We start from the raw sequence: 24,619 nt of genomic DNA on the forward strand, positions 1-24,619 counted from the left end.
AGAATGGAGCTTGAGTTAATGTAGCAAATGTTACGGGCCTTCAGGCAACAGCAGTATACAGTATGTGTGTAGTACATCCAATTCTGGCCATGATTTTATCTAATAGCTAAGTAAAGCCACCAACTTTTAGTGACCTATTTATCATATTAGTAAGCAGTAAGTTTGTATGCTAATAAAAATATATATTTCTAAAATATAGGTTAAAATAGATTTTAATAAACTGTACCTTAGTCATAAGGCGATAAAGAAAAATTGGACAGTAGCCATCTATAACTAGTTTCTAGATTGTTAGATTGAATTACACTTTAAGCTGCACCTGAAACGGAATCTTAATTTTGTAGCAATTTTAACAAGCTATCCCAGGTTAGGCTTCGTTCAAACATCCGTTAGGGTCCTATTCTGACGTTCCGTAGGAGCTTTCCGTCAGAATGGAGCCATGACTGAGACAAACTGAAACCATAGGTTTCCGTTTCCATAAGCATTTGCCTACGGTATGGATTCCATCAAAACGATGGAATCCTTGCACAACGGAAATAAACGGAAACCATTTGCACCGGATCGGTCACCATTGAAATCAATGGTGATGAAAACGGAAACCTAAGGTTTATGTCAGTCAGGGCTCCATTCCAACGGAAAGCTCAGATGGAACGTCGGAACGGAGCCCTGACGCAGATGTGAACGCAGCCTAAAAATGTACATGAAAAGTAACTTTGCTGAAAATTTTCATTACTGCTTTTGGATGGATGTTGAGATACGGTTTTAACATTTCAACTGGGTTACTTTTTTCCCACCTTATACTACGCTCTCTGCTAACAGAATTGTAAATTTTGTTTTATGTATGAATGGAGAACAAAACAATGGGGGGGGGGGATATATAATGCCCTCTTTGCCAGTTTCCTGGAGTAGAAAATACGTGCTTTATACACAAAAATGTTACAATTTTATTGATTTTTATGCCGCCTCCATCACTTTTTTTCATTTTTTATTAAAAAAGTGGGTGTGTCTTAGGGGCAGGGCCACTGTGGCCCGATTAATTTACCATAATTTATGCCAGAAAAATTGTGTAAATTATAGGACAAATATAAAAATGTACAAGGTGCAATAGAAATACAAATCATACCTACCTTAGTAACTAGATCAGAGTGTCTGATGATCGCACGGACAAAGAACCTATAATCTGTCACTTCAGTTCCTTCATCTACTTTAGCAGCCCCCAAATACAGATGCATTTTATGGTTGGAACATGGAATCGCTGTTAAGTCAAAGTTTCTCATACGGTTTAGTTCTAATTGGAAGGCAAGGGCAGGCTCCAAATGTCTGTAGATTCTGTCTTCCTCAAACTTCAAAAAACACAGAATTGTAAAAGAATTATTGCAGAAAATGCAAAAATATTCAAAACTAATAGACAACTTGTGATCCCATTTTCTACCTTGGGATAGTCAATTTAGCCATCATCCATTATAATTTAAAATAATTAAGTTTGGTTACTCTTAAAATGTCCTTTGTCTCTCAATGAACATTGAAGAAAGATATAAGTAATGCAGCATGTTTTGTGTATGTTGGGATGGTGTATTTCCCTTTTAGATAATTGTGTTTGTGTTTCTTCCTGTTATGATTCTGTAATTTTTGTTAAATTGTTCAATAAAAAAAAAACAAAAAAACATAGAAACAAACACACACATACAAACATGGTATGGAAGTCTTACCTTATTTCTTGCCCGGTAAGTAAAAAATTTGGGGAATTCCCTCTAAAGGGGAAAACAAAAACATTTAGATCTATCGGTTTAACAATTTTAATGATAGAATATTACACTATACATAAAGTAAACAGTGGGAAGATATGAATGTATAAGCTATTACAAAATATTGTTTAAATTCCTGTTCTTCAACCTCATAAATGTGAAGATTGGTAGTGACACAATGAGTTAGTACAATGGATAAGCACTATACTACATAGCAAAAATATCTCAAAAGTTAATTTATATAATTAAGAAAAGAGTAGATCTGAACAAAAATACTACATATTTATACTGCCCTTATTTAGTAGGAGTGTAGCAATGAAAAGATGCATTAATTAAAATATCAGGCACTTGGATATTATGTGGCATATTTTCATGCAGAGAAAACCAGGCATCAGTAAAATACATAAAGAAGGTACATACTACCAACAGGGGCAGATTATAATAAGGACAATCTGAGCAAGTGCCCAGGGCCCCAAGGTTGCAAAGGGGGCCCAACGGCACTATAATTGTATCTGCGTCTATAGGACGCAGATACAATTAAACAGATCACTAGCGCTTTGTCAAAAGAGTCCAGGCCTGCGTTGCGAGAGGACCTCGCGGGAACGGTATCAGGTGAATATGTAACGTTTATTGTTAACAGTGAGTAGCTCTATCTACAGGGGGCTATATGTGGGGCCACTATCTACAGGGGGATCTATGTAGAGCACTGGGGGGCACTATCTACAGGAGGCTCTATGGGGAGCAGTTTCTACAGGAGGCTCTATAGGGGGCATTATGTATGAGGGGCACTATTTAGAGGGGGAACTGTGTGTGTGGGACACAGTGTGTGGTGCTATTGTAATTAGATGTGCATTTGATGGCGATATTAAATTTAGAGGCACAGTGTGAGGCACCATGAGAAATTTATCTTTGTTTATAGGTGCGGAAATGTTTGCTGCTCATATGTCTTCAGCTTCTCACTTTTCAAACTGCAGAAAATGGCCGAGGCCGGGAGAAGTCATCATAGAGGTCTGGACTGGATGGAGAAGAGAAAAAGAACGACTAGAATCTGAGAAGATGTCACCAGTAAGTCACTCAATGTAAATGTTTTGCCTCTAATCAGAACTGTAGTCACGGTATGATCTACAGCAAGATGATGGGTGGTATGATTTTTTTTGTTTTGTTAAACCGCATATCCTTATCATTGTTCGGGCCATACAGGGAGCTGTATTTTTACACCATACAAACCTATGCGGAAGGGGTTACACTGAATTTGCAAATGATCACTGTACAGAGCTGTATTTGTGCTGGTACTGTATTTATGTACTGACCTTGGTTCTGGTGCTGTATATATGTATTGAGTTTGAGTCTGTTGCTGTATTTATGTACTGAGCTTGGTCCTGGTGCTATATTTATTTACAGAGCTTGGTTCTTCTGCTGTATTTACTGAGCTTGATTCTGATACTGTATATATGTATTGAACTTGGTTCTGGTGTTATATTTATGTACTAAGCTTGGTTCGGTTGATGTATTCATGTATTGAGCTTGGGTCTGGTGCTGTGTATATGTACTGAGCTTGGTTCTGGTGCTAGATTTATTTACTGAGCTTTGTTCTAGTGCTGTATATATGTACTGATCTTGGTTCTGGTGCTGTATTTATTTACGGAGCTTGGTTCTGCTGCTGTTTATATATGTATTGAGCTTAGTTCTGGTGCTGTATTTATGTGCAGAGCTTTGTTCTGGTGCTGTATATATGTATTGAGCTTGGTTCTGGTGCTGTATATATTTACCTCATCTTAAGGTAAATTAAGATTTAAACAACAGAGACTAGTTCTTAATGGTTCTATTCACACACAACAGATTGTTGTCTGGAAACCACAAACAATTTAAAGCTCCAGATCTCTTTAGGGCCTTAACGTATTGTGTTTTTTCCTTCTGTATGGCTCATTCTGCTTTTACAGTGAATTCAAAACCGTGCCAGATCTGTGGCCACCTAAATAAAAATCTGCAAATACTGTATACAGTACATTGTCTTCAGATGTTTGGCACTTCACTTTGTGAAGTGCCCGGTGCCTTAATCCATCCCAACTACCAATAAACAAACATCCCAAAGGGGTAGGGAGTACATGGGTGATTGGCATATTTTAATACCTTACAATAGAACCAGGATACGTGAAATGGAGTATCCCCCCTCTACCTATATTTTGTGGTTGAGGCAATAACAAACATCGCTTTAAAGGGGTTGTCCGAGATTTAATGACTTTGTGTTAATGCTTGTAATTTATAAATGTAAATACATTTGTAATATACTTACATTTTCCAAAGTGGCCCCATTTCCAGATCCTGCCACGGGGAACTTGACGGGTGACGTCACTCTGAGCTCTGGTCACTTTGTTGATCTTTAATTATTTTCCGGGTATACGACACGTAGTGTATATCGGCTTGTTCTGTTGTAATGCGCATGCGCGTTACGGGCTGTAAAGCAGAACAAGCCGATATACATCACGTCACAAGTGACATGTCATATACCCGGCAAAAAATTCAAGATCAACAAAGCGGCTAGAGCCAGTGCAGAGAGTGACGTCACCCGTCAAATTCCCCACGGCAGGATCTGGAAACGGGGCCACTTTGGAAAATGTAAGTATATTACAAATGTATTTACATTTATATATTGCAAGCATTAACACAAAGTCATTAAATCTCGAGGTTATACTAATTGTTCACTATTTAACCTTTTTTTTTAATATATAAAATATCAATTTTACGTGGTATCAGTTTGGATTTTTTTTTTCTCTCGTCTTCAGGTTGTTCCAAAAATCCCTAGCTTTGACAATGTGCATGACCTAAGCTCAATAGTAAAAACAGTAAAATACACTCACAATAATATTAACACTATGGCTACTTACAAAGACAAACCTACATGCACATAATAAATGAAATATTTGTATTTGTTAGGCTAAATAGGTCTGTGAGAGGCTACCAGAAAAACTCCCCAGCCGCACCAAAGCAGCTAAACATTTTTAAAGGTTTAAATATTTTGCAATTTCTGGAGGGTATCAGTATGATTCTTAGGCTATGTGCCCACGCTGTGGAATTCATCAGCTTAAGAGTGGCCAAAAATATAAAAATGCATTGCATAATAATAATAAAAGGAAATCCACGACAGAGAAGACATTTGAAAATCCATATTGATTTTTTCCGCTGCATGAGTATGGGGTTTTGTTAAACCCCATTTAAATGCATTGTACTGTATATGAGATGCAGACTTTGTGCATTCAGTCTTTTCATTCTGCAAATAATTCACTGCACGGGCACATGGCCTTAGGAAGATTGTACTCCTCTCCCTTGCAATAGTGCATTTCTTCCATGCTCTTTTTATGATGAGGTCAGTACAAAAAAGTGCTTGGTGGTCTTATGACATTCCTACCAAGCAGCAGCAACTCAGATCAGGGTTTTCCTATGAAGAAACTCCAGGAGAAAAGATTGCTAGAATATAAGAGGTCATAGTATGCCTGAAATTGTCATTGTTAGAATGACATGTAACATGGCATATTATTATAAAAAAGAACTACGAATATATTTCATACGATGCCTTCAACTTGAATCCCATATACAGAACTCCTCTTATTTTGCATCAATACACAATATCGCCTATGACTTTATGACAATATGAATATACAATAGGTTACCCCCCACCCCCACCCCTTACTTAAGAGTTTCTTGTAACTTTTTAAAGGACTTTGATATTTTTTTTACCGTGTGTTAATTACAGTCAATATAATTATTTCCCAGCATGTTTAGGTGGAAAAGCTTTGCTCGAGCTAACTTCCATTTTCTCATCTCATTAGGTTTTTAACATGATTATTAGTATAATAATCAGCTATGATGATTTGTGTTGCATGTTTTCACATTCTCTAATATGCAGGATGTCTTGATTGGCTAATTTAGGCAAATTATTTTGATTGTCTTGACGATGGTTGGCTTATTTGATCGCAGCAGGGGCATAATTTGCATTCATGGGAAGCAAAGTTGTTGTTTTTTTTTCATGTTGGAAAGCAATGAGATGTTTTTGATTGTGATATCTGCCCTTACTAGCAGCGTAATTTCTAGAAAATAACTTCATTAAAGTGATAACATGTGATGCTGCGGTAATGACTCATTGTAGCCTCGAGGAAAAGGATATCCATCCAGTAGATTGAAAAGCTTTGCTTATCAGGTTTTAATCATTAAGGTCATACAGTATCTCTAGTCAGATTTGTTTTATCAATTTATTTTAAATGAAACTGCATAATTTAACGATAATTATCAAGGTTTCTGCTTTTTAACATCAGAAACCTGCATTTCCTACTAAAATATCTCTGTCTATCTATATCTATATAGATAGACATTTGCTCCTGTTTTTGGTGAACACAAACATTGAAGCAAAATAGAAAAAAATAGGTGGCTAGGCTATACAGGGGTGTTAACTATAGAAGGTGTTATTGTGAATTTATAAGACTTCATTCACACATGTACAATATCTGGCAACTATAGTAAAAAAAAAAATTACAAACCTGGAAAAAGTTACCTCATACAAAGGGTGATAAGGGTGCTGCAAGTCGTAGAAGGTACAGGGGCCCCATACACATTAAAGAGGAGTTGGCCGAATTCACAGATTTTGCCGAAATTGGCCGACAATCTAATGTGTAGGAGGGCCACCGGATTCTCTCCTGATGGCAGATGTCATGGATTTTAATATGTCGAAACTTTTGTTAAAATCAGAGATATATGGCAGTGGCTTAGTCCACTCTCCCCACTAAAATAAACATGCATGCTGAAGTAACCGGGAGAAATAAATATTGTTCGGCCAACACTTTAGTATGGCCATCTTTAGGGAGCATGCACAGATTTTGAACAAATTTTTGTATAATCTAACCATATCAATCAAAATTTGACGTGATTGTCTGCCGACCATTAACTGGTTGCCGACACAGGACGAGTATGCTCGTCCTGAGCGGCGAGCACTTCGCGCATTAGGACGAGCATACTCGTCCTGTGTGACAGCCGTCCCTGCCGTCTCTGTGTGTGCGATCGAGAGCGGGGCAACAGCTGTAATACACAGCCACGGCCCCGCTCTGACAGCGGAGAGGAGAGAAACATCTTCTCTCCGCTGTTAACCCTTTGAACGCCGCGATGACAGCTGATCGCGGCGTTCAAAGAGAGGGGACTGCACATTGATCGCGTCACAGAAAATAACTGTGACGCGATCAAAGCCCACAACTCGTATGGCCAGACAGCCCAGGGTCCAGTGAAGGACCCCAGGGCTGTCTGAACATATTTCCTGTTGTTAGGGCATACTGAGGTATGTCCTAACAACTGCCTGTGTACGATCAGTAACAGGCTAATGTACTGGCATATAGATCTATGCCAGTACATCACAGTTACAAAATAAAAATCAAAATGATAAATCCCTTTATGGGATTAACAAAAAAAGTTAAATGAATGTAAAAAAAAAATAATGGTAAATAAATAAATAAAAAGTCAAAAAAATACAGAGAAACACACATTTTTTATAATAAATAAACTTTTTAAAATATAAGTCCCAAAACATGAAATAATATAGACATATTTGGTATCGCCACGACCGTAACAACGTGTACAACAAATGTATACCATTATTTATGATGATCGGTGTATGGTGTAAAAAAAAAAATATTAAAACTGCTGCGCAACTGCTTTTTTTCTTCATTTTAATCTAATTAAAAATTTATAGAAATTAAACGATAATGTATTTGTACCAAAAAATGGTACGTACATAAAGTACAACTCGTGCCGCAAAAAACAATGTCTCATACAACTATGTCGTACAAAAAATAAAAGCGTTATGAGCGTCGGGATGCAAAGAGGGAAATGTAAAAAAAATTGCTCTGTCCTCAAGGCTAAAATTGGCCGTGTCCTTAAGGGGTTAATATTACCATGGTTGTAGCAAGTAAACAGCGTCTTAGAGAGAACTGTATTATAGGGAATAGGAAGGTTTCATTTTATAGAAAAAAATATTATAGATGAGGACGAAAATTGGTTCTAGCCAAACAGTCTGTACATATGTCAGAAATCAGCCCTGTGTTTAGACCCAGCTTAAACGGCTGCCATACACAGGATAGTTGTTTGCCAAACACAGCTATCTTTCTTAACCTCCCCCTACACATGAATGTTCGACTCACTTGAGTGTGTGTGTATATGTTTATTACTTAAACAGTGGGAGACAAGCTTCTGCCAGACACCTGATACAGGATTGGGCATGTTGATATCCAACATACCCGATCCTCACTTTCCTCAAAGTGTGCTATTGCAGGTCAAACAGGAGACCTCTATACACATGAAATTGTCAAAGGATCCTGGCAAAATCAGCAGGACCTGCCTGAAATAATTATATATATATGGGCAACCTTACAGTGGCTTTAAATTTAGCGATTTTTTTATTCCGCTGCTTTTTTGAACGCTACACAAACAAGATAATGGAGCCGTGCTGCAGCTCCCGGCACAGCCCATGGCCAGTAGGGCTGTGAAAAACTTTGAAGGAGACACACCACTAAACCAGGACTGCGGTCCTTTCATTGGATCGGTGGGGGTCCCAGCAGTCGGACACCCACCAATCAGAAGGTGATGGCATATCCTAGGGATATGCCATGACTTTATGTGATGAGAAAACCCTTTTAAAAATGGTAGAATTACTGAAAGAGGTTGTTCCATGATAACCCCTTTTTTACTTTCATCAGACCAGTCATAAAATAAAGTTAGGTGGGTGGACCAACTTCTTCAACAGTAGGATGAGAATGTGCCATTCCTCTCCATAGAGAAAGCAGTTTCGATACTTCCATACATATCTAGGGAGTAGAGCGGGGCATGTTCATCATGACCTCCAGGGGGGAAAAGGGATTGTCGGATCCCCACCTAACTTGCTTTTATGACCTGTCTGATTGACAGGTTATAAAACACTCGACAACTTTACGTAATGTATTTGATGTATTTTCAATCCCAAAAAAACAATCACACCGAGCATCGCAACATCAAAAAGTCATAGCATTTAAAATGCAGTTGCAGTGCTATTTAATAAACTGAGGGGAGCAGTAGCACAGAAGTCATGGTTTTCTAGTCTGAACTGGACATCAAAACACAATGTAAAACCACTTAAAATAAAAAAAAAATAAAAACAGTAAACCGTGTCAAAGTGGATACAGCTATTACAAAAAACTCCTTACGAGATAGAGAGAGATCAGAAAAAATGATTTATTTAGCAGTTAATATCCTTTATTAATGCATACTCACATGAAACCTTTGGTCTACCTCACAGTTAATCTGCTTTCTGAAATCCTGATGAAAAAAATTAGAAAAAACAGCAGCTTAGCGTAAAAATTACTTTTAAAATACTCAATATTTTAGACACTTGCTATAAAAAAAAAAATGATTTACTTAAATAGACATCACCCAATCTAAGTATCAGTATCTGCAATCTTTGTTACTCTTAGGGATATATTATGGTATTGCTTACCTAGATATTCCTCGATATAATTCTACAATTGTTATTGTTCCTGTATGTCCTATATGCTCCCGATGTAATTGACAAATACAGGGCAGGGTTTGTCATCAAGAAAAGACAGCAAATAGGATATAGAATACTATCCGCCTTAAAACAGATTACAGCAGAAGAGGAGCTGCAAGGAATTTTCACTTACGGCACAGATGTTTTGTCTATCTTTCAGCATTGGGATTCCTATTTGCAGCGTTTTACCTGCAGCCCTTGGTTCAACAATTATATTTGTAATTTTTATGGTTGTGCCGCTGTATTTTTACATTACAACTACATGTAAAGGATACAAGCCCTTTGTAACATATCTATCTGTATACAGTTGCCAGAAAAAGTAAATGAACCTTTTGGAATGAATTAGATTTCAGAATTGATTACTAATAAAATGTGGTCTGATTGTGTTGGTCTATAATTGTGACTTAGATAATCTTTCCCTGCCCTTTTTCCCATCCCTTGGTTGAATTTGATGGACATATGTCTTTTTTTCAACTGTACTATTTATGTAACAAAACTACCACGACACAACCTTTAGCACTTCCACTAAACATTTCCTGTAGCTGCAAATAAGATTTGAGGAGGAATTTTGGGCCATTCCTCCCTGTAAATGTGTTTCAGTTCATTAATATTTTTGGGACGCCTTGCGTTTAATAGCAGTCGCTTCTTTAGAGGTATCCTGTCATGGACACTTTTTTTTTTATTTCAGCAAATGACATACGCTTATGACAATTATTTTATAACCTCTATTATCAACTCAAACCCCCCCCCCCCCCACCCAAGCAATTCTATGGATATGGGAGAAGAAAGAGAGAAGTTAATTAGAAATAAGTAACCACTTCCTTCATATTCCCCAATCTGGCATAGCAGTACTAGAATTATCCCTTGTACTCTGGTAATAAATCTTTTATATGATTTTATAGCCAGCCCTTTCTCTTTATTATATGGGACCTCAATATTTCAGTCGTCCCCTTAGGGCTTGTCCACACACAACAGAATTGCTGCAGCAATTCCGATGAAAATCAAAGGTTTTCCACTGCAGCAAAAACACACCATTTCCTGCGGTTTTTACGGAAGAAAATGGTGCGGAAATTGTTGCGTTTTTCCCAATGTTAGGAGATGGAGACATCTCCTCTGTAAAACGCAGCAATTCTGCACACTTTCCGTAGCAGGAATTGACATGCTGCGGTCCGAAAAATACGCACCGCAGGTCAATTTCGGCTCGGAAATCTTACGCAGCATGTGGATGAGATTTGTTAAATCTCATCAACTACGCTGCTATTGTATTCTGCTGCGGCAATTCCGTTACGTGTGGAAGAGCCCTAAAAACGCCCTTGAAAGGGGAAAATACAATCTTCTTCACCAAGTCTCTTGGAGATTTCGTCAAAGATTAATCACCAGAATTCTTGAATACTAGTACAACTCCAAATTATATGTAGGCAATTGGTCTCTTCCTGTCCACACTTTGGACATCATTGAATAATTTAATGATTAAGGCTTATTGAAAGTTTATATTATACTAATATATATATATATATATATATATTTATTACTATAAATTTTCCCCCGTTGTTCTACTATATGTCCTACGGCCTTTCCCCATCTCTAAATTTTTACTTATTTTGGATGTAACCATATAAACTTTGAGCACTCACTTTTTTACCAATTCAACTAACTCTAATATCTTATAAATACCCTTCACTGGTGTTATACAAAAAACATCCTTTCATTTCAGACGTCTTGATAGCATGCCTGAGTTAAAAATATGAAAATGTATCACCAAGCGTTAAAATAAATTAGAGTTCTAATCTACAATACTTTATTTTACCATACTTGTGCCCGACTGTAATGTCCGTGGCTGCGGACCGTCAGCTCCAACCTCCCCCTGACAGCCGCAGCCACGAGTCGGCAAGCGCTGGCCCCAGCCTCCTCCTCAGGAGACACCAGCGCTCGCGTCCACTCACCTCAGCCGGATCCCGTAGGGATGACCCTTGACCCGTGAGTACCCTGGTCTATAAAAGAGGGGTCAAGCCCCCTGCTTCTATGCCTGAGCGTTGTTGTTGTTCCCTATAGTTTGTCTATGTGATGGCTTTCTAGTATGCTCCTGTACCCGTTCCAGTTCCTGTTCCTTGCATTTCCATACCTCCCTGGTCTAGCACGGTGTTGTGCCAAAGTCGTGTCGTGTTGTTCCACGTCTGACCTGCTTCACCTCGCCTGACGTCTACCTGCTGCCTAATCCAAGCCGAGCCTGCCTTGCTACTGTCCGAGCTGCCACAGGTACCCTATACGAACTATAGAAATTGTCCTGCACCCTGTTGACCAGCTGCCTTACCGCCAAGGCGGTACGGCCCAGTGGGTCCACAGACCCTTCGTGACAGTACGCTCAGGCCATGGACCCCGCTGGTCGATTCAAGTATATGACGACATCACAGGAGATGCGAGCAGATATGCTGGACCTCCGGTCTCGACAGGACCAACTCCTCCAGGCATTGAACATTCTGGCACGTCGGCAGGAGGCACAAGCTGCAGTTGCTCCTACTACACCTCCTGGCAATGTTGATCCTCAGACTACACCTCTTGGCATTATTGACCCACGTGTTTCTTTGCCACTTCCTGACCACTATGATGGAGAAGCAAGTACCTGTCGTGGTTTTCTTAATCAATGCCAAATCCACTTCTGTCTGTATGCTAGGACATTTTCGTCTGATAGCGCCAGGGTCGCTTTTATCATCTCTCTCCTCACTGGCAAGGCTCTTGCATGGGCGAACCTTATCTGGGAGAGACAGGGACCAGAGACCCGTGACTTCCCTGCCTTCCTCCGGACTTTTCGCATGGTGTTTGAGGAGCCTGGACAGGTCTCATCTGCAGCAGCCTCTTTGATTAACCTGCACCAAGGAGACAACTCCATGAGTGAGTACGCCATCATCTTCCGCACCGTGGCAGGAGAGCTGTTATGGAACAATGAGGCTCTGGTGGCTGCATTCTGGCATGGACTTAAGGACGAACTTGCCGCCCGGGATCTGCCATCTACCCTGGATGACCTCATCCTTTTGTCTGCCCGGATTGATATACGGATCCATGAACGCCTCCAAGAGGTTCGACGGGAGGGAGCCCTTCCTACACTGGTCCCTACTTTGCAGCAACCCCTGCTGTCCTCAGATCTCGATCCTCCTAAGGAGTCGGTAATAATGGATCAGTATAAGTTATCTACCCAGGAGGGACAACGCAGACGCACATCTGGACTCTGTTTTTATTGCGGTCTCGATGGCCATCTTGTGCTCCTGTGCTCCCAAAGATTCCAAAACCTAGGGTTGATAGGAGTGATAACCATTGGTAAAGATGGACTTCCTTCTAAATTGTTCATACCTGTGACCATAGTATCCGGCGAGAGAACGCATCAGGTCTCTGCGGATGAAATTAGCAGCGGATCCAGAGTCCAGATACGCAGAGATCTGGTGGACCTTCAGCAATTGCCCACCACCCCTCTGGAGAGGCCGTTGACAGTTTCCTCAGTGAATGGACTACCTCTGCCAGACCCAGTTATAGCTGTGACCAAGCCGCTGAGGCTCCAAGTGGGAGTCCTTCACTCCGAACTTCTGTCTTTCTTTGTCCTGTCCAAAGCTGTTAACCCTGTGTTGCTGGGCCTGCCTTGGCTCCGACTGCATGCCCCAGTTCCGGACTGGAATTCTGGAGAGGTTCTCCAGTGGAGCCCTGAGTGTCAATGTCGTTGCCTGGTGCGGATTAGTTCGGCTCAGTCTTCGCTGCCTTGGTCTTTGGCAGGATTGCCGAGTCATTATACTGCATTTTCGGACGTCTTCAGCAAGAGGGAGACGGAGACTTTGCACCCACATCGGGCGTATGACTGCCCTATTGAACGGATTCCTGGTGCATCCCTTCCCCGTGGTAGGGTATATCCTCTCTCCTTGCCAGAGACTCTGTCCATGTCCGCCTATGTGAAAGAGAACTTGGAAAGGGGCTTCATACGAAAGTCTTTCTCCCCGGCAAGAGCCGGGTTCTTCTTTGTCAAAAAGAAAGATGGCTCTCTTCGTCCTTGCATCGACTACCGTGGTCTCAACCAGATCACGGTTAAGAATAAATATCTGTTGCCACTGATCTCTGAACTGTTTGATCGTATAAGTGGTGCAAAATGTTTTCCTAAACTAGACCTGCGTGCGGCTTACAACCTAGTCCGGATTCGCCAGGGTGATGAATGGAAGACTGCATTTAACACCCGTGATGGACACTATGAGTATCTAGTAATGCCCTTCGGACTGTGTAATGCTCCCGCGGTCTTCCAGGAGTTTGTTAATGACATTTTCCGTGACCGCCTCTATGTTTGTGTTGTAGTCTACCTTGATGACATCTTGATTTTTTCTCCAGATCCTATGACACACCAGAGACATGTCCGTCAGGTTCTGCTACGGTTAAGGGAGAATCGTCTGTACGTCAAGTTGGAGAAGTGCGTGTTTGACAAGGATGCTCTACCCTTCCTGGGCTACACCGTCTCCAATCGAGGTCTCGAGATGGATCCTGAAAAGGTAAAGTCTGTCCTGGAGTTGCCACGCCCTCAAGGCTTGAGGGCCATACAGCGCTTTTTGGGATTCGCTAATTTTTACAGGCAGTTTATTCCGAACTTATCCTCACTGACTTCTCCCATCTCTAACCTTACCAAGAAGGGTACGAACACCAAGGTGTGGACTCCCGAGGCAGAGTCCGCATTCAATAGCCTGAAGAGTGCCTTCACGTCAGCCTCTATCCTCCATCATCCGGATGTCTCTCTGCAGTTCTCGTTGGAGGTGGACGCGTCCCCTGTCGGTGCTGGTGCACTCCTGTTCCAGGGAGGTCCCAAGGGCAAGTCAAGGGTATATGGATACTTTTCCAAGCTCTTCTCTTCCGCAGAACGCAACTACTCGATTGGGGATCGGGAGTTACTGGCCATCAAATTGGCTCTGGAGGAGTGGAGACATCTACTAGAGGGCGCAGCTCATCCGATCTTGATTTTTACAGACCACAAGAATCTGACCTACCTCCAGACGGCACAACGGCTGAACCCTCATCAGGCCTGGTGGTCACTGTTCTTTGCAAGGTTCCAGTTTGAGCTTCATTATCGCCCGGTCGACAAGAATGTGAAAGCCGATGCCTTGTCCAGGTCTTTCAAGACAGAAGACACCATAGAGGGTCCACAGAACATTATTGATCCATCTTGCATTGTCTCGGTCAATCCCCTGCAAGTTGGGGACATTCCTCCATGGAGGACTTTTGTGCGCCTGGCTGATCGTGGAAGAATCCTCCGCTGGGGACACTCCTCTAGACTGGCAGGTCACGCGGGGTTATGCAAGACCCGGGATTTGATTGCTCAACATTTCTGGTGGCCCACACTGCCCAAGGATATTGTGGACTTCGTTTCTTCATGTGCTGTATGTGCAGCCAACAAAGCCACCCACTCCAGACCTGCTGGTCTGCTCCAGCCATTGCCTGTGCCCAATGCTCCCTGGCAGCATATAGCTATGGACTTTATCACGGACCTGCCTCTCTCTGCTGGATGCAGTGCTGTTTGGGTGGTGGTGGACCGATTTTCGAAGATGGACCACTTCGTTCCTCTGACCGGTCTTCCTTCTGCTCCTCAGTTGGCCAAGTTATTTATCCAACACATCTTCCGCCTGCACGGCTTTCCGCAGCATATTGTGTCTGATCGGGGGGTTCAGTTTACCTCGAGGTTCAGGCGAGCCCTCTGCGGACTTCTTGGCGTGAAGTTGGAATTCTCCTCAGCCTACCATCCTCAGTCTAATGGTCAGGTCGAGAGGATCAATCAGATTTTGGAGAACTACCTACGCCACTTCATCTCCAAGCAGCATGATGACTGGGTGCAGCTGCTTCTGTGGGCAGATTTCTTCTACAATAATCACACCAGGGAGTCTACTAGGAATACACAGTTCTGGATTGTCTACGGCCAGCACCCAAAAATTCCTCCCCGGGTGCCTGATACTTCCGAGGTACCTGCAGCTGACTCCACGTTTAGAGACTTTTTGCAGACCTGGCAGCAGACTCGATCCTCCATCCTAATGGCAGTGGACCGCATGAAACGGAAGGCTGACAAGGTGAAGAGAGCCTCCTCGGTTTCTTCCTGGCACTAAAGGTCTGGCTGTCGTCCAGGAATATCCGACTGAGGGTGCCGTCATGTAAATTTGCCCCCAGGTTCCTCGGACCATTCGAGGTCCTGCAGCAGATCAACCCTATCGCCTACAAGCTTCGGCTGCCTCCCACCCTCAGGATTCCCAACTCCTTCCATGTCTCCCTCCTGAAACCAGTGATCCTGAACCACTATTCCATAACTCCCAGCCCTGCGGTTGCCTCCAGAGGCCCTTCGGACATCTTTGAGGTCAAGGAGATCTTGGACACCAAGAGAGTGAGAGGAAAGACTTTATCTGGTGGATTGGAGGGGGTTTGGCCCTGATGAGAGGTCCTGGGAGCCAGAGGAGAATCTCAATGTGCCTACTCTTCTGAAGAAGTTTCTCTCTCGCTCTGGTCCCAAAAAGAGGGGGCGGATACGGTAATGTCCGTGGCTGCGGGCCGTCAGCTCCAACCTCCCCCTGACAGCTGCAGCAACGAGTCGGCAAGCGCTGGCCCCAGCCTCCTCCTCAGCCGGATCCCATAGGGACAGCGAGCACCGGACATTCTTATGACCCTTGAGTACCCTGGATTATAAGAGGGGTCCAGCCCCTTGCTTCTATGCCTGAGCATTGTTGTTGTTCCCTATAGTTTGTCTATGTGATGGCCTCCTAGTGTGTTCCTGTACCCGTTCTAGTTCCTGTTCCTTGCATTTCGATACCTCCCTGGTCTAGCACTGTGTTGTGCCAAAGTCGTGTCGTGCTCACATCTGACCTGCTTTACCTCGCCTGAAGTCTACCTGTTGCCTAGTCCAAGCCGAGCCTGCCTTGCTAGTGTCTGAGCTGCCACAGGTACCCTATACGAACTATAGACATTGTCCTGCACCCTGTTGGCCAGCTGCCTTACCGTCAAGGCGGTACGACCCAGTGGCTCCACAGACCCTTCGTGACACCGACCTCTGACCCCCTTATTTGCCAAGTTATGCAACACCTTCAGTTTAAATATTTTTGGGAGATTCAAATTGTACAAACAGTGGAGTAAAATCACTCGTGGACATCTATCCAATAGTACAGCCGTGTGGCTGGTCATCAAAATCTTCACCTATAAACTGACCTGACGCCAGGACCTCAAATATATTTGAGTATTATCTTTTGGACTTCTTAACCAAATATTGAAAGAACTCAACATTCTCCCAAGCGAAGAGAAATCCTAACTGGGCAGTAAATAAAGTAGATTTTTTTCATCTGGGAGAGCTAGCCCCACTTTCCCTCTTGGTAAATACAAATATTGCTAATCCGTGTACACTTGCGGCTCCAGAGCAAGTTATTCAATATAGAAATTATTATTTTGAAATGGCTAACATCAATCCACAATGGTGAGACAACAAATAGGATCAGCGACTTCATAAGCATTATCCTGTCTGCTCTGCAAATGGAGAGGTTATTCCAAATCCCAATTATTTTTTTTTCCGATTCAGTATTCAAAGGAATAGTGTTCAATTTTTGGAAATCTGGAACGGATTCTGCTACCTTGACACCTAAATATTTTAAATTCTCACCCCAGAGAGGACCTTCAGTTGATTTTGCATTGATATTCTGGCACCTTGCAAAGAAAGACTTGCAGAATTTGACCAATTATTTACCAGTCCAGAAAAGCTACCAAATATCTGCACTTTCACCATAACACATTTAAGACTGGCACTAGGATGTTAAATAAACAATAATAGATCATCAGCACATAGGATAATTTTATCCTCTCTCTCCCCCTCGCCCCAAAACCCAGGACTTATCTTAATAAAATTGCCAAATGCTCTATCACCGATGCAAAAAGTCTGGTGGAGAGAGAACATCAGTGTCCGACCCTACGAGTAAGTGAAAAGGAGGAAGTAGTAATACTATTCAGTCTAATACACCCTGAGGAGTCCGTGTACAAAAGACGGACCCAATCAAAAATTTCACCTATCTCAAACCTCTGCCCAAAAAAGTCACACCACATCCCTATCAAACCTCATCTCCTTAATTGAAACACCTTTGCGCCAATTAGTACTTGGAGAAGTCATTACCACAGAGGTTCACTTACTTTTCCTCCCTGCACTCCGGATGTTTGCTCAATGAGCTCAATAAAAAAAAAATATGGCCAGTACTTATGTGCTTGCCTATAAATGTGATAACTATCAGACCACAACTTGTTAGAAATCCATGCAGAAATCAAGGTCATTTCAAAAGGTTAACTAACTTTTTCTAACAGGTGTATATTAGACAACTGATCTTTAATTAAAAAAAAAATATTACGAAAAGTGCCTTTTAGGGAAGTCCAAGAGCAGAGAACAGAACAAAGTTTTGTTTTTACTTAGACAAATAATTTTGTAAATATTTTTAAAATATAATATATGTATGAAAGAATAGCAAAAGGGCAAAACCTTTATTTACAGCTGCACACAAGGACATCCGTTCTTTGGCTGGCCTCAAAATTTAGGCTATGTTCACACTGAGTATTTTGGGGGAGGAATATCTGCCTCAAAATTCCGTTTGGAACTTTGAGGCAGATATTCCTCTCCCTGCACGCAGATTTTCGCGGCGATTATCGCGCCGTTTTTCGCCCGCGGCCATTGAGCGCCGCGGGCATAAAACAGCGAGAAATACGCTTTCTCCTGCCTCCCATTGAAGTCAATGGGAGGTCAGAGGCGGAAGCGCCCGAAGATAGGGCATGTCGCTTCTTTTTCCCGCGAGGCAGTTTGAACATAGCCTTAGATTTCATAAGTTTTATGGACAAAAGAATCGGCCACTTTCACGCTTCAGTATTTGTAAGCGAAACCAGGACTGGATCCAAAACACAGAGGTACAAACCATTCCATTTTTCTGTTTGTACGTTTCACTCCTGGTCTGGGCTTACAAATACTGAAATACTGTCACGTGAAAGAGGCCTAACAGCGCTTGTGGGCACAGGTCTTGCGTTACAGGCAGAGAGAACACAACAATAAATTACCTTTTGTGCTACCAAAAATGTCAGTCGACGAATTCCATGATCTATCAGCACAACTTTCTATTCAAAACAAAAAGACGGAATAAATATATTATTATTCGATTTTTAACAAAGTCATAATTACTTCCTTTTTAAAATGCATTTTAACCCAGATTATCACAATAAAATGATGATAGTTTTCAACTAATTCCACCAAAATATTAGTTAATGCATTAGATTAGGTTAAGGAATTTGTGATTATTGATTAGGGTCAGAGTTCATATAGGGGGATGGAAATAATCTACATATATAATCCCCAATTTAATTTGCATGCAAAAATTGGTCAGTGTATTCCTGCGGTTTTAGAGTCTTTTTCACTGTGAGGTAAAGACTCACAGTTGGTTGAACTTGATGGACATGTGTCTTTTTTCAGCCGTACTAACTATGTAACTATGTAAGGTATAAATAACATGGTAATTTTACTTTACGGGTCATTAAGATTGCGGTAATACCAAATATTTATAGGATAATGGTTTCGGTTGTTTTTTTTTAACACTTTTGAAAAGTATTTTTTTTTAGTCCCACTAGGGAACTTCATAATGCGATAGTTGGATTGCTTTTATAATGCTTTGGTATACTTTGTATACTAAAGAATTATTTATTACCTGTAAGGCCCTGTTCACACTAAGGTTTTTTTACACGCTTTTTGACACTCGCGGTAAAAAGAAGCGACATGCCCCATCTTCGGGCGTTTACGCCTCTGACATCCCATTGACATCAATGGGAGGCAGAGAAAGCGTATTTCGCGTAGTTTTTGCCCGTGGCACTCAATGGGCGCGAGCGGCAAACGGCGTGCAGGCAGATGAAAATCTGCCTCAAAATTCCAAATGGAATTTTGATGCAGAATGTTCTTCTTGCAAAAAACTCAGTGTGAACAGGGCCTTAGTAATAAACTGACAGGCAATCTATTAGGCCATGCCTATTTTAGGCCCCTGGGTTCCCTCCCTCTGTAGTAATTTACATGCCACAATCCCTATTAAGGAGATTAACAGGCCCAGATCAGAGTTAACTCTGGTCACTGCTGATAGTACAGGCACAGTTTCTGTGCCGTGTCATACACTGGGCGTACCATTATTACGGCAAGAAGACCGCAATTAGGACGTAACATTACATTCAAATGCAGGAAAGGGTCAAGTTGTATTTCTAGAAACGGCATGCGGCTTGCTTTCTCATCAAATAATGATTTCGGTAGCATAGTAGCCATTTGTGGTGTGCAGTATTTTTTTTTTATCACATTTGCAGAAGGCGGCTAAATGTTGGCCTCTGTTGCTGCATTTTGAGAGTACAAGCTCTAGTTGATTTAGATGAGTGCTATGTATGAACTTTGCAAACCTTGCTTTTTTAATTGGTTTTGTGCATAAGGCTATAGAAACCAATTACATTGTTTCCTTCATTTTTAAAAGGTGATCTGAAAATTAAACTTGAACCGGATTGGTTGCTATGGGCAACTACTCCACGTTTCCTTTGCATTCGTTTTGATAAATCTCCTCCAATGGCTTTGATAGAGCATTAACAACAGCAGCACAATGTAATTCACTGTTGGTTGAGCAATTATGTTGACATTTCTTGACCTTGGTTGTACTTGGCTTAGAAACCTTGAGAAACACTGCTTTAACATCAAAAACCTTGTACATACAATTTTAGATCATATACTAGTCAGAAAACATGAACTAGGCCCCATGCACACAACCGTATTTTCATCCATCCGGATATACTGTCCGTATTCCATCTGTATATACCGATCCGCAAAAAAAGAGGGAGGATGCAAATTATGTCATCAGCATGTTGCATTGCAATGCTTCCATAAATACGGATGGTATACGGATGCACATCAGTAGCCGTCCGTATTTATGGAAGCTCCCATAGACTTCTATGGGAGAGTCCTTGCCGTAATCACAGACAAGAATAGGACAGGTTGTATAATTCTTTCAGCACGGACACCCTTCAGTAAAAATACTGAAAGGTGTCCATGGCCAATATAAATAAATGGGTCAGTAATTAATGCGAGTAATTACTGTCCGTAATTACTGATGAAAAATACAGTCGTGTGCATGGGGCCTAAGACCACATTTTTTGCATCATACAGGCATGTCAGAAAATGGTTCTGGTGGGAGTCCATGAGCTGGAACCCTCAAACATAGCTCAAATCTTGCATTCTTCACTTCACCTATAGATTTCGGGGACAGAGGATTGAAATGTGCATACAGTTTGTTCTATCAATTGGTGGGGTCCCAGATGAAGGACCTCTACCAATGAATACCTACAGTAGATAAAAAGCTGCCAAACCAAATTTCCACAGAAAGATGTTCTCCATGCTTAATGTTCCACGTCTATACAGAATCTCTAACCTCATGCTAACCAAGTAGGTGTTGACCAACACTTCAATTATTCAGCTTTGTTTAGCAAGGGGTGTAGAGTAGATGAGGAAAACCTATGTACATCTTCCATAACTATAACCAGACAGCACTATCTGTAGGATCTGTCTATATATAAACCAGTGAGAGTTGTAGTCACCACAAGTAATCATCATTTCTCCACCGACTGTATTTCGTAACTCTGAAAATCACAAGAGCTCAACTCAATTTCACTCCACATTCAAAAAAGGATTGCAATTAAAAAAAAAAAATCATATAGCGAGCATTTGCAATAATATTACCGTCCGGGAGAGAAAATAACTCTAATACTTGGAGTTTTAACATCAAAATTGTTATTGCTTTTAAAATTCCACAAGTGGCATATAATGACGGCATAGCAACAGGATTCTGATTACATTGTGATAATGTGGCGCTCTCAGTCGGTCTACAGTTCTAAGCAGGCGATTAGGCAGCAGCACCTGGAGAAACTCCATTAACGCTGACTGCTTCCATCTCCTCTGCAAGTCATTTACAAGTATATGATCCTAATTTCTATAAACATGCTGGGGCTGAGATATTATTTGGACAATTGGGATTATTCTAGTAGATGTTTAAATGGTTTTTTTTCTCTCCTACTGCCTGAGGCGTGATACAGATGAAAATCAAAACTATCTTTTTCCACTTCTATTTGTTTAGAAGAAAAGGAAAAAATGGATTTGTCTATTTTTTTATCCCAGCGGGCAAAAAGTAGGAGTTTGTTCAAGGATTTTAAAATCCAGGGGAAAAAAAGAGCGAGCAGCCAGTCTTTTCTATATGCAAGTAGCTACATAATGCAACAAACTATAAAACAATGCAACTTATATACTAATTTTGCTATTGCATTAAATAGGTCATTCACAGCAATATCTCTTGAATTTTTTTTTACATAATATAATATTTAAATTAAAATATATGATTTTATATAATCTTACAAGTGGATATCCAGCAATAATGTTTGGTCTCCTTGATTAATAAGCACCTATTAACACATTCATTATAAAATCCAACAACACATTCTAAGTGAAGGAACATCTAAGGCTCTGTTCACATCTGCGCTGGGGTCCCGTTCTGACGTTCCATCAGAGCTTTCCATCAGAACGGGACACTGAACAGACACAGACAAAAACCAGAGGTTTCCGTTTCCATCACCGTTGATTTCAATGGTGACGGATCTGGTGCCCGTGGTTTCCGTTTGTCTCTGTTGTGCACCGGACCCGTCGTTTTGCCAGAAGCAATAGCGTAGTCTCTGTCAGTTTGTGTCTGTTCAGGGTCCCATTCTGACGGAAAGCTCAGACGGAATGTCAGAACGGGACCCAAACGTAGATGTGACCAGAGCCTAAATCAGGGGCAGTTTGCCAGGAGCACACAACCTTTTCTGGCTGAGCGCAACATTGTTCGATTGTAATACTCTCAAGAGCCACAATACTCAACAAGATATATCCAACTTTTTTACTTGGTTAATGAAATTTACTTTGCTCCGGATTACATGATTCGTAGTTAGTCTGGTCCCGAAACACGTTGTCCGGAACAAAATTTCATTAACGAAGAAAGAAGTTTGGCTTGACCTAGATGAACACCGAAAAAAAATATTGTTTGGAACTGTATCTGCAGGTCTACTTTCCACAGACCACTGTGCTCGAAAAGGAGTTAGGTTGGAACAGGACTTGGACACAATGCCATTGAGAAGCTGTGTAAGGGTATGTTCACACGGCCTATTTACGGACGTAATTCGGGCGTTTTAACCCCCGAATTACGTCCGAAATTACGGCTTGAAAGCGTTGACAAACATCTGCCCATTGAAAGCAATGGGCTGACGTTTGTCTGTTCACACGAGGCGTATATTTACGCGCCGCTGTCAAAAGACGGCGCCTAAATAGACGCCCGCGTCAAAGAAGTGACCTGTCACTTCTTGGGGCGGTAATTGAAGCCGTTATTCATTGACTCCAATGAAAAGCAGCGCCAATTACGTCCGTAATGGACGCGGCGTTCAAGCGCCTGCACATGCCGTTACGGCTGAAATTACGGGGATGTTTTCTCCTGAAAACATCCCCGTAATTTCAGCCGTTACGGATGCTGCCGTGTGAACATACCCTAAATCTTATCACAACACTAGAAGGTTAGGAGCATGCCTTATTTTAGATAGAGCCAACTTCTTGTGTGGTACCACTACCGCAGTGGAGCGCTGCTTTGGTCTTTTCACTTTTCAGTATATAAAGCTTAAAAGGGTATTCCCATTGGAGACATTCATGGCATATGGACAGTATATCCTATAAATGTCTTATAGATAAAGGCTTTCACTTCTCTGGAGTGCCATACCTGTGGATATGCCATAAATGTCTCAGATGGGAAGCAATCTAAGACAATCTGGGTAAATGCACGTTAATCCCTAGTGCAGGGCCCTCTAGTAGCTAGTCGCATAGATCTTTGTTGTCCTCCACTGATATCTAAACTATCTAGCCAAAAGTATGTGTAAACCTGACCATCACACTAATATGAGCTTGTTGGACATCGAAATCTAAAACCATGTGTGTTAAAGGTTATGTAAACCATTGAAAGAGATATATACAGTATATATAAATGTGTGTATGTATATATATATTAGATAGATGTCAGTGTGATTGGTGCAACTTTAAAATTAAAAATTATTTTTACTTTTTGAGCTACAGCTGCTCTGTGTTCTCTATACAGAGCCGCTGTGTCGTTCGCTAAATCCTGTTCCCGTGAGGTCCGTGGGACGGACTGGTTCAGTGAAAGCAGGTATCTCTGACACGCAGGATCCACCTGTTATCCATCACATCTAAGTTCATAGCTTAGATGTGTTTGACACGCAGGATCCACCTGTAATCTGAGACATGCAGGACCCGCTGACACTGAACCCGTCAGGTCTGCGGGACTGACGGATTCAGGTCTTAGCTAACCATATACCTGCTCTGTATGCAGAATACAGAGCAGCTGTATCTCAGAAAGTAAAAATATTTTTTAATAAAAACGATTCTAAAGTTTCACCAAACACACTGATTGACCTTTTTATTTAAATAAATAAATAAATCACTTTCAAAGGTGTACATAGCCTTTAAATATGGAGTTGAGCCCACTTTTGTGGCTATAACATCCTTCACTTTTTTTGTAAGTCATTCCACAAGATTTCAGACTGTGTTTGTGGGAATGACCGCGGTGCCCAGTCAACCAAAAGAGCATTTGTGAGGTAATTTATGATGTTGTATGACAAAGTCTGCAATGAATTGAGAGGTCGAATGTGAGCCAGAGGTGTTCTATGGGGTTGAGATCAGGGCTCTGTGCAGGCCACCTGCGTTCCTCCACAACAAACCATGTCTTTATGCACAGGGGCACTAGAACAGGAAAGGGCCTTCTCCAAAACGGTTGCCAAAAAGAGGCATACAATTGTCTAAATGTCTTTGTATTCTGTGGCATTAACATTACTCCTCATTTGAAATAAGGGGCCTAGTCCAAACCCTGAAAAACAGCCCCAGACCTTTTTCCCTCCTCCACCAAATTTTACAGTAGGCTCTATGCACTATAGTAGGTAGAATTCTCCTTTAGTCCGCCAAACCCAATTTCACAAACTGACATGTTGCAAAGGTGGAATCCTATGACCGTGTCATGTTTGGTCACTGAGCTTTTCAGTACAACCAATACGGTTTGTATGTTTGGAGATGGCATGACTGTTTGCTTGATTTTACGTACCTGTCGTCAATGGGTGTGGCTGAAACACCTGAAATCAGTAATCAGGAGGAGAGTCCACATACTTTTGGCCTTATAGTGTATAATCAGGTATGTTTGTATCCTGATGGGTGGCA

At 41.5% G+C, this 24,619-nt stretch overlaps 1 protein-coding gene across 3 annotated transcripts in view; it reads right to left on the bottom strand.

The window, feature by feature from the left end:
- The window catches only part of ACACA (acetyl-CoA carboxylase alpha), a 454,335-nt gene that overhangs the window by 261,830 nt on the left and 167,886 nt on the right, over positions 1 to 24,619 (bottom strand). For all 3 annotated transcript variants that reach the window (XM_075853501.1, XM_075853500.1, XM_075853502.1), the window contains exons 33-36: positions 18,373 to 18,429; positions 9,027 to 9,071; positions 1,707 to 1,748; positions 1,125 to 1,340 (exon numbers count right to left, since the gene is read on the bottom strand). In XM_075853501.1, coding sequence (XP_075709616.1) covers positions 1,125 to 1,340; positions 1,707 to 1,748; positions 9,027 to 9,071; positions 18,373 to 18,429 — 360 coding nt within the window. The remainder of the gene's footprint in view (positions 1 to 1,124; positions 1,341 to 1,706; positions 1,749 to 9,026; positions 9,072 to 18,372; positions 18,430 to 24,619) is intronic.

The sequence above is a fragment of the Rhinoderma darwinii genome, chromosome 2 (genome assembly GCF_050947455.1).
Source record: "Rhinoderma darwinii isolate aRhiDar2 chromosome 2, aRhiDar2.hap1, whole genome shotgun sequence".
In the NCBI taxonomy this organism is placed as follows: domain Eukaryota; kingdom Metazoa; phylum Chordata; class Amphibia; order Anura; family Rhinodermatidae; genus Rhinoderma; species Rhinoderma darwinii.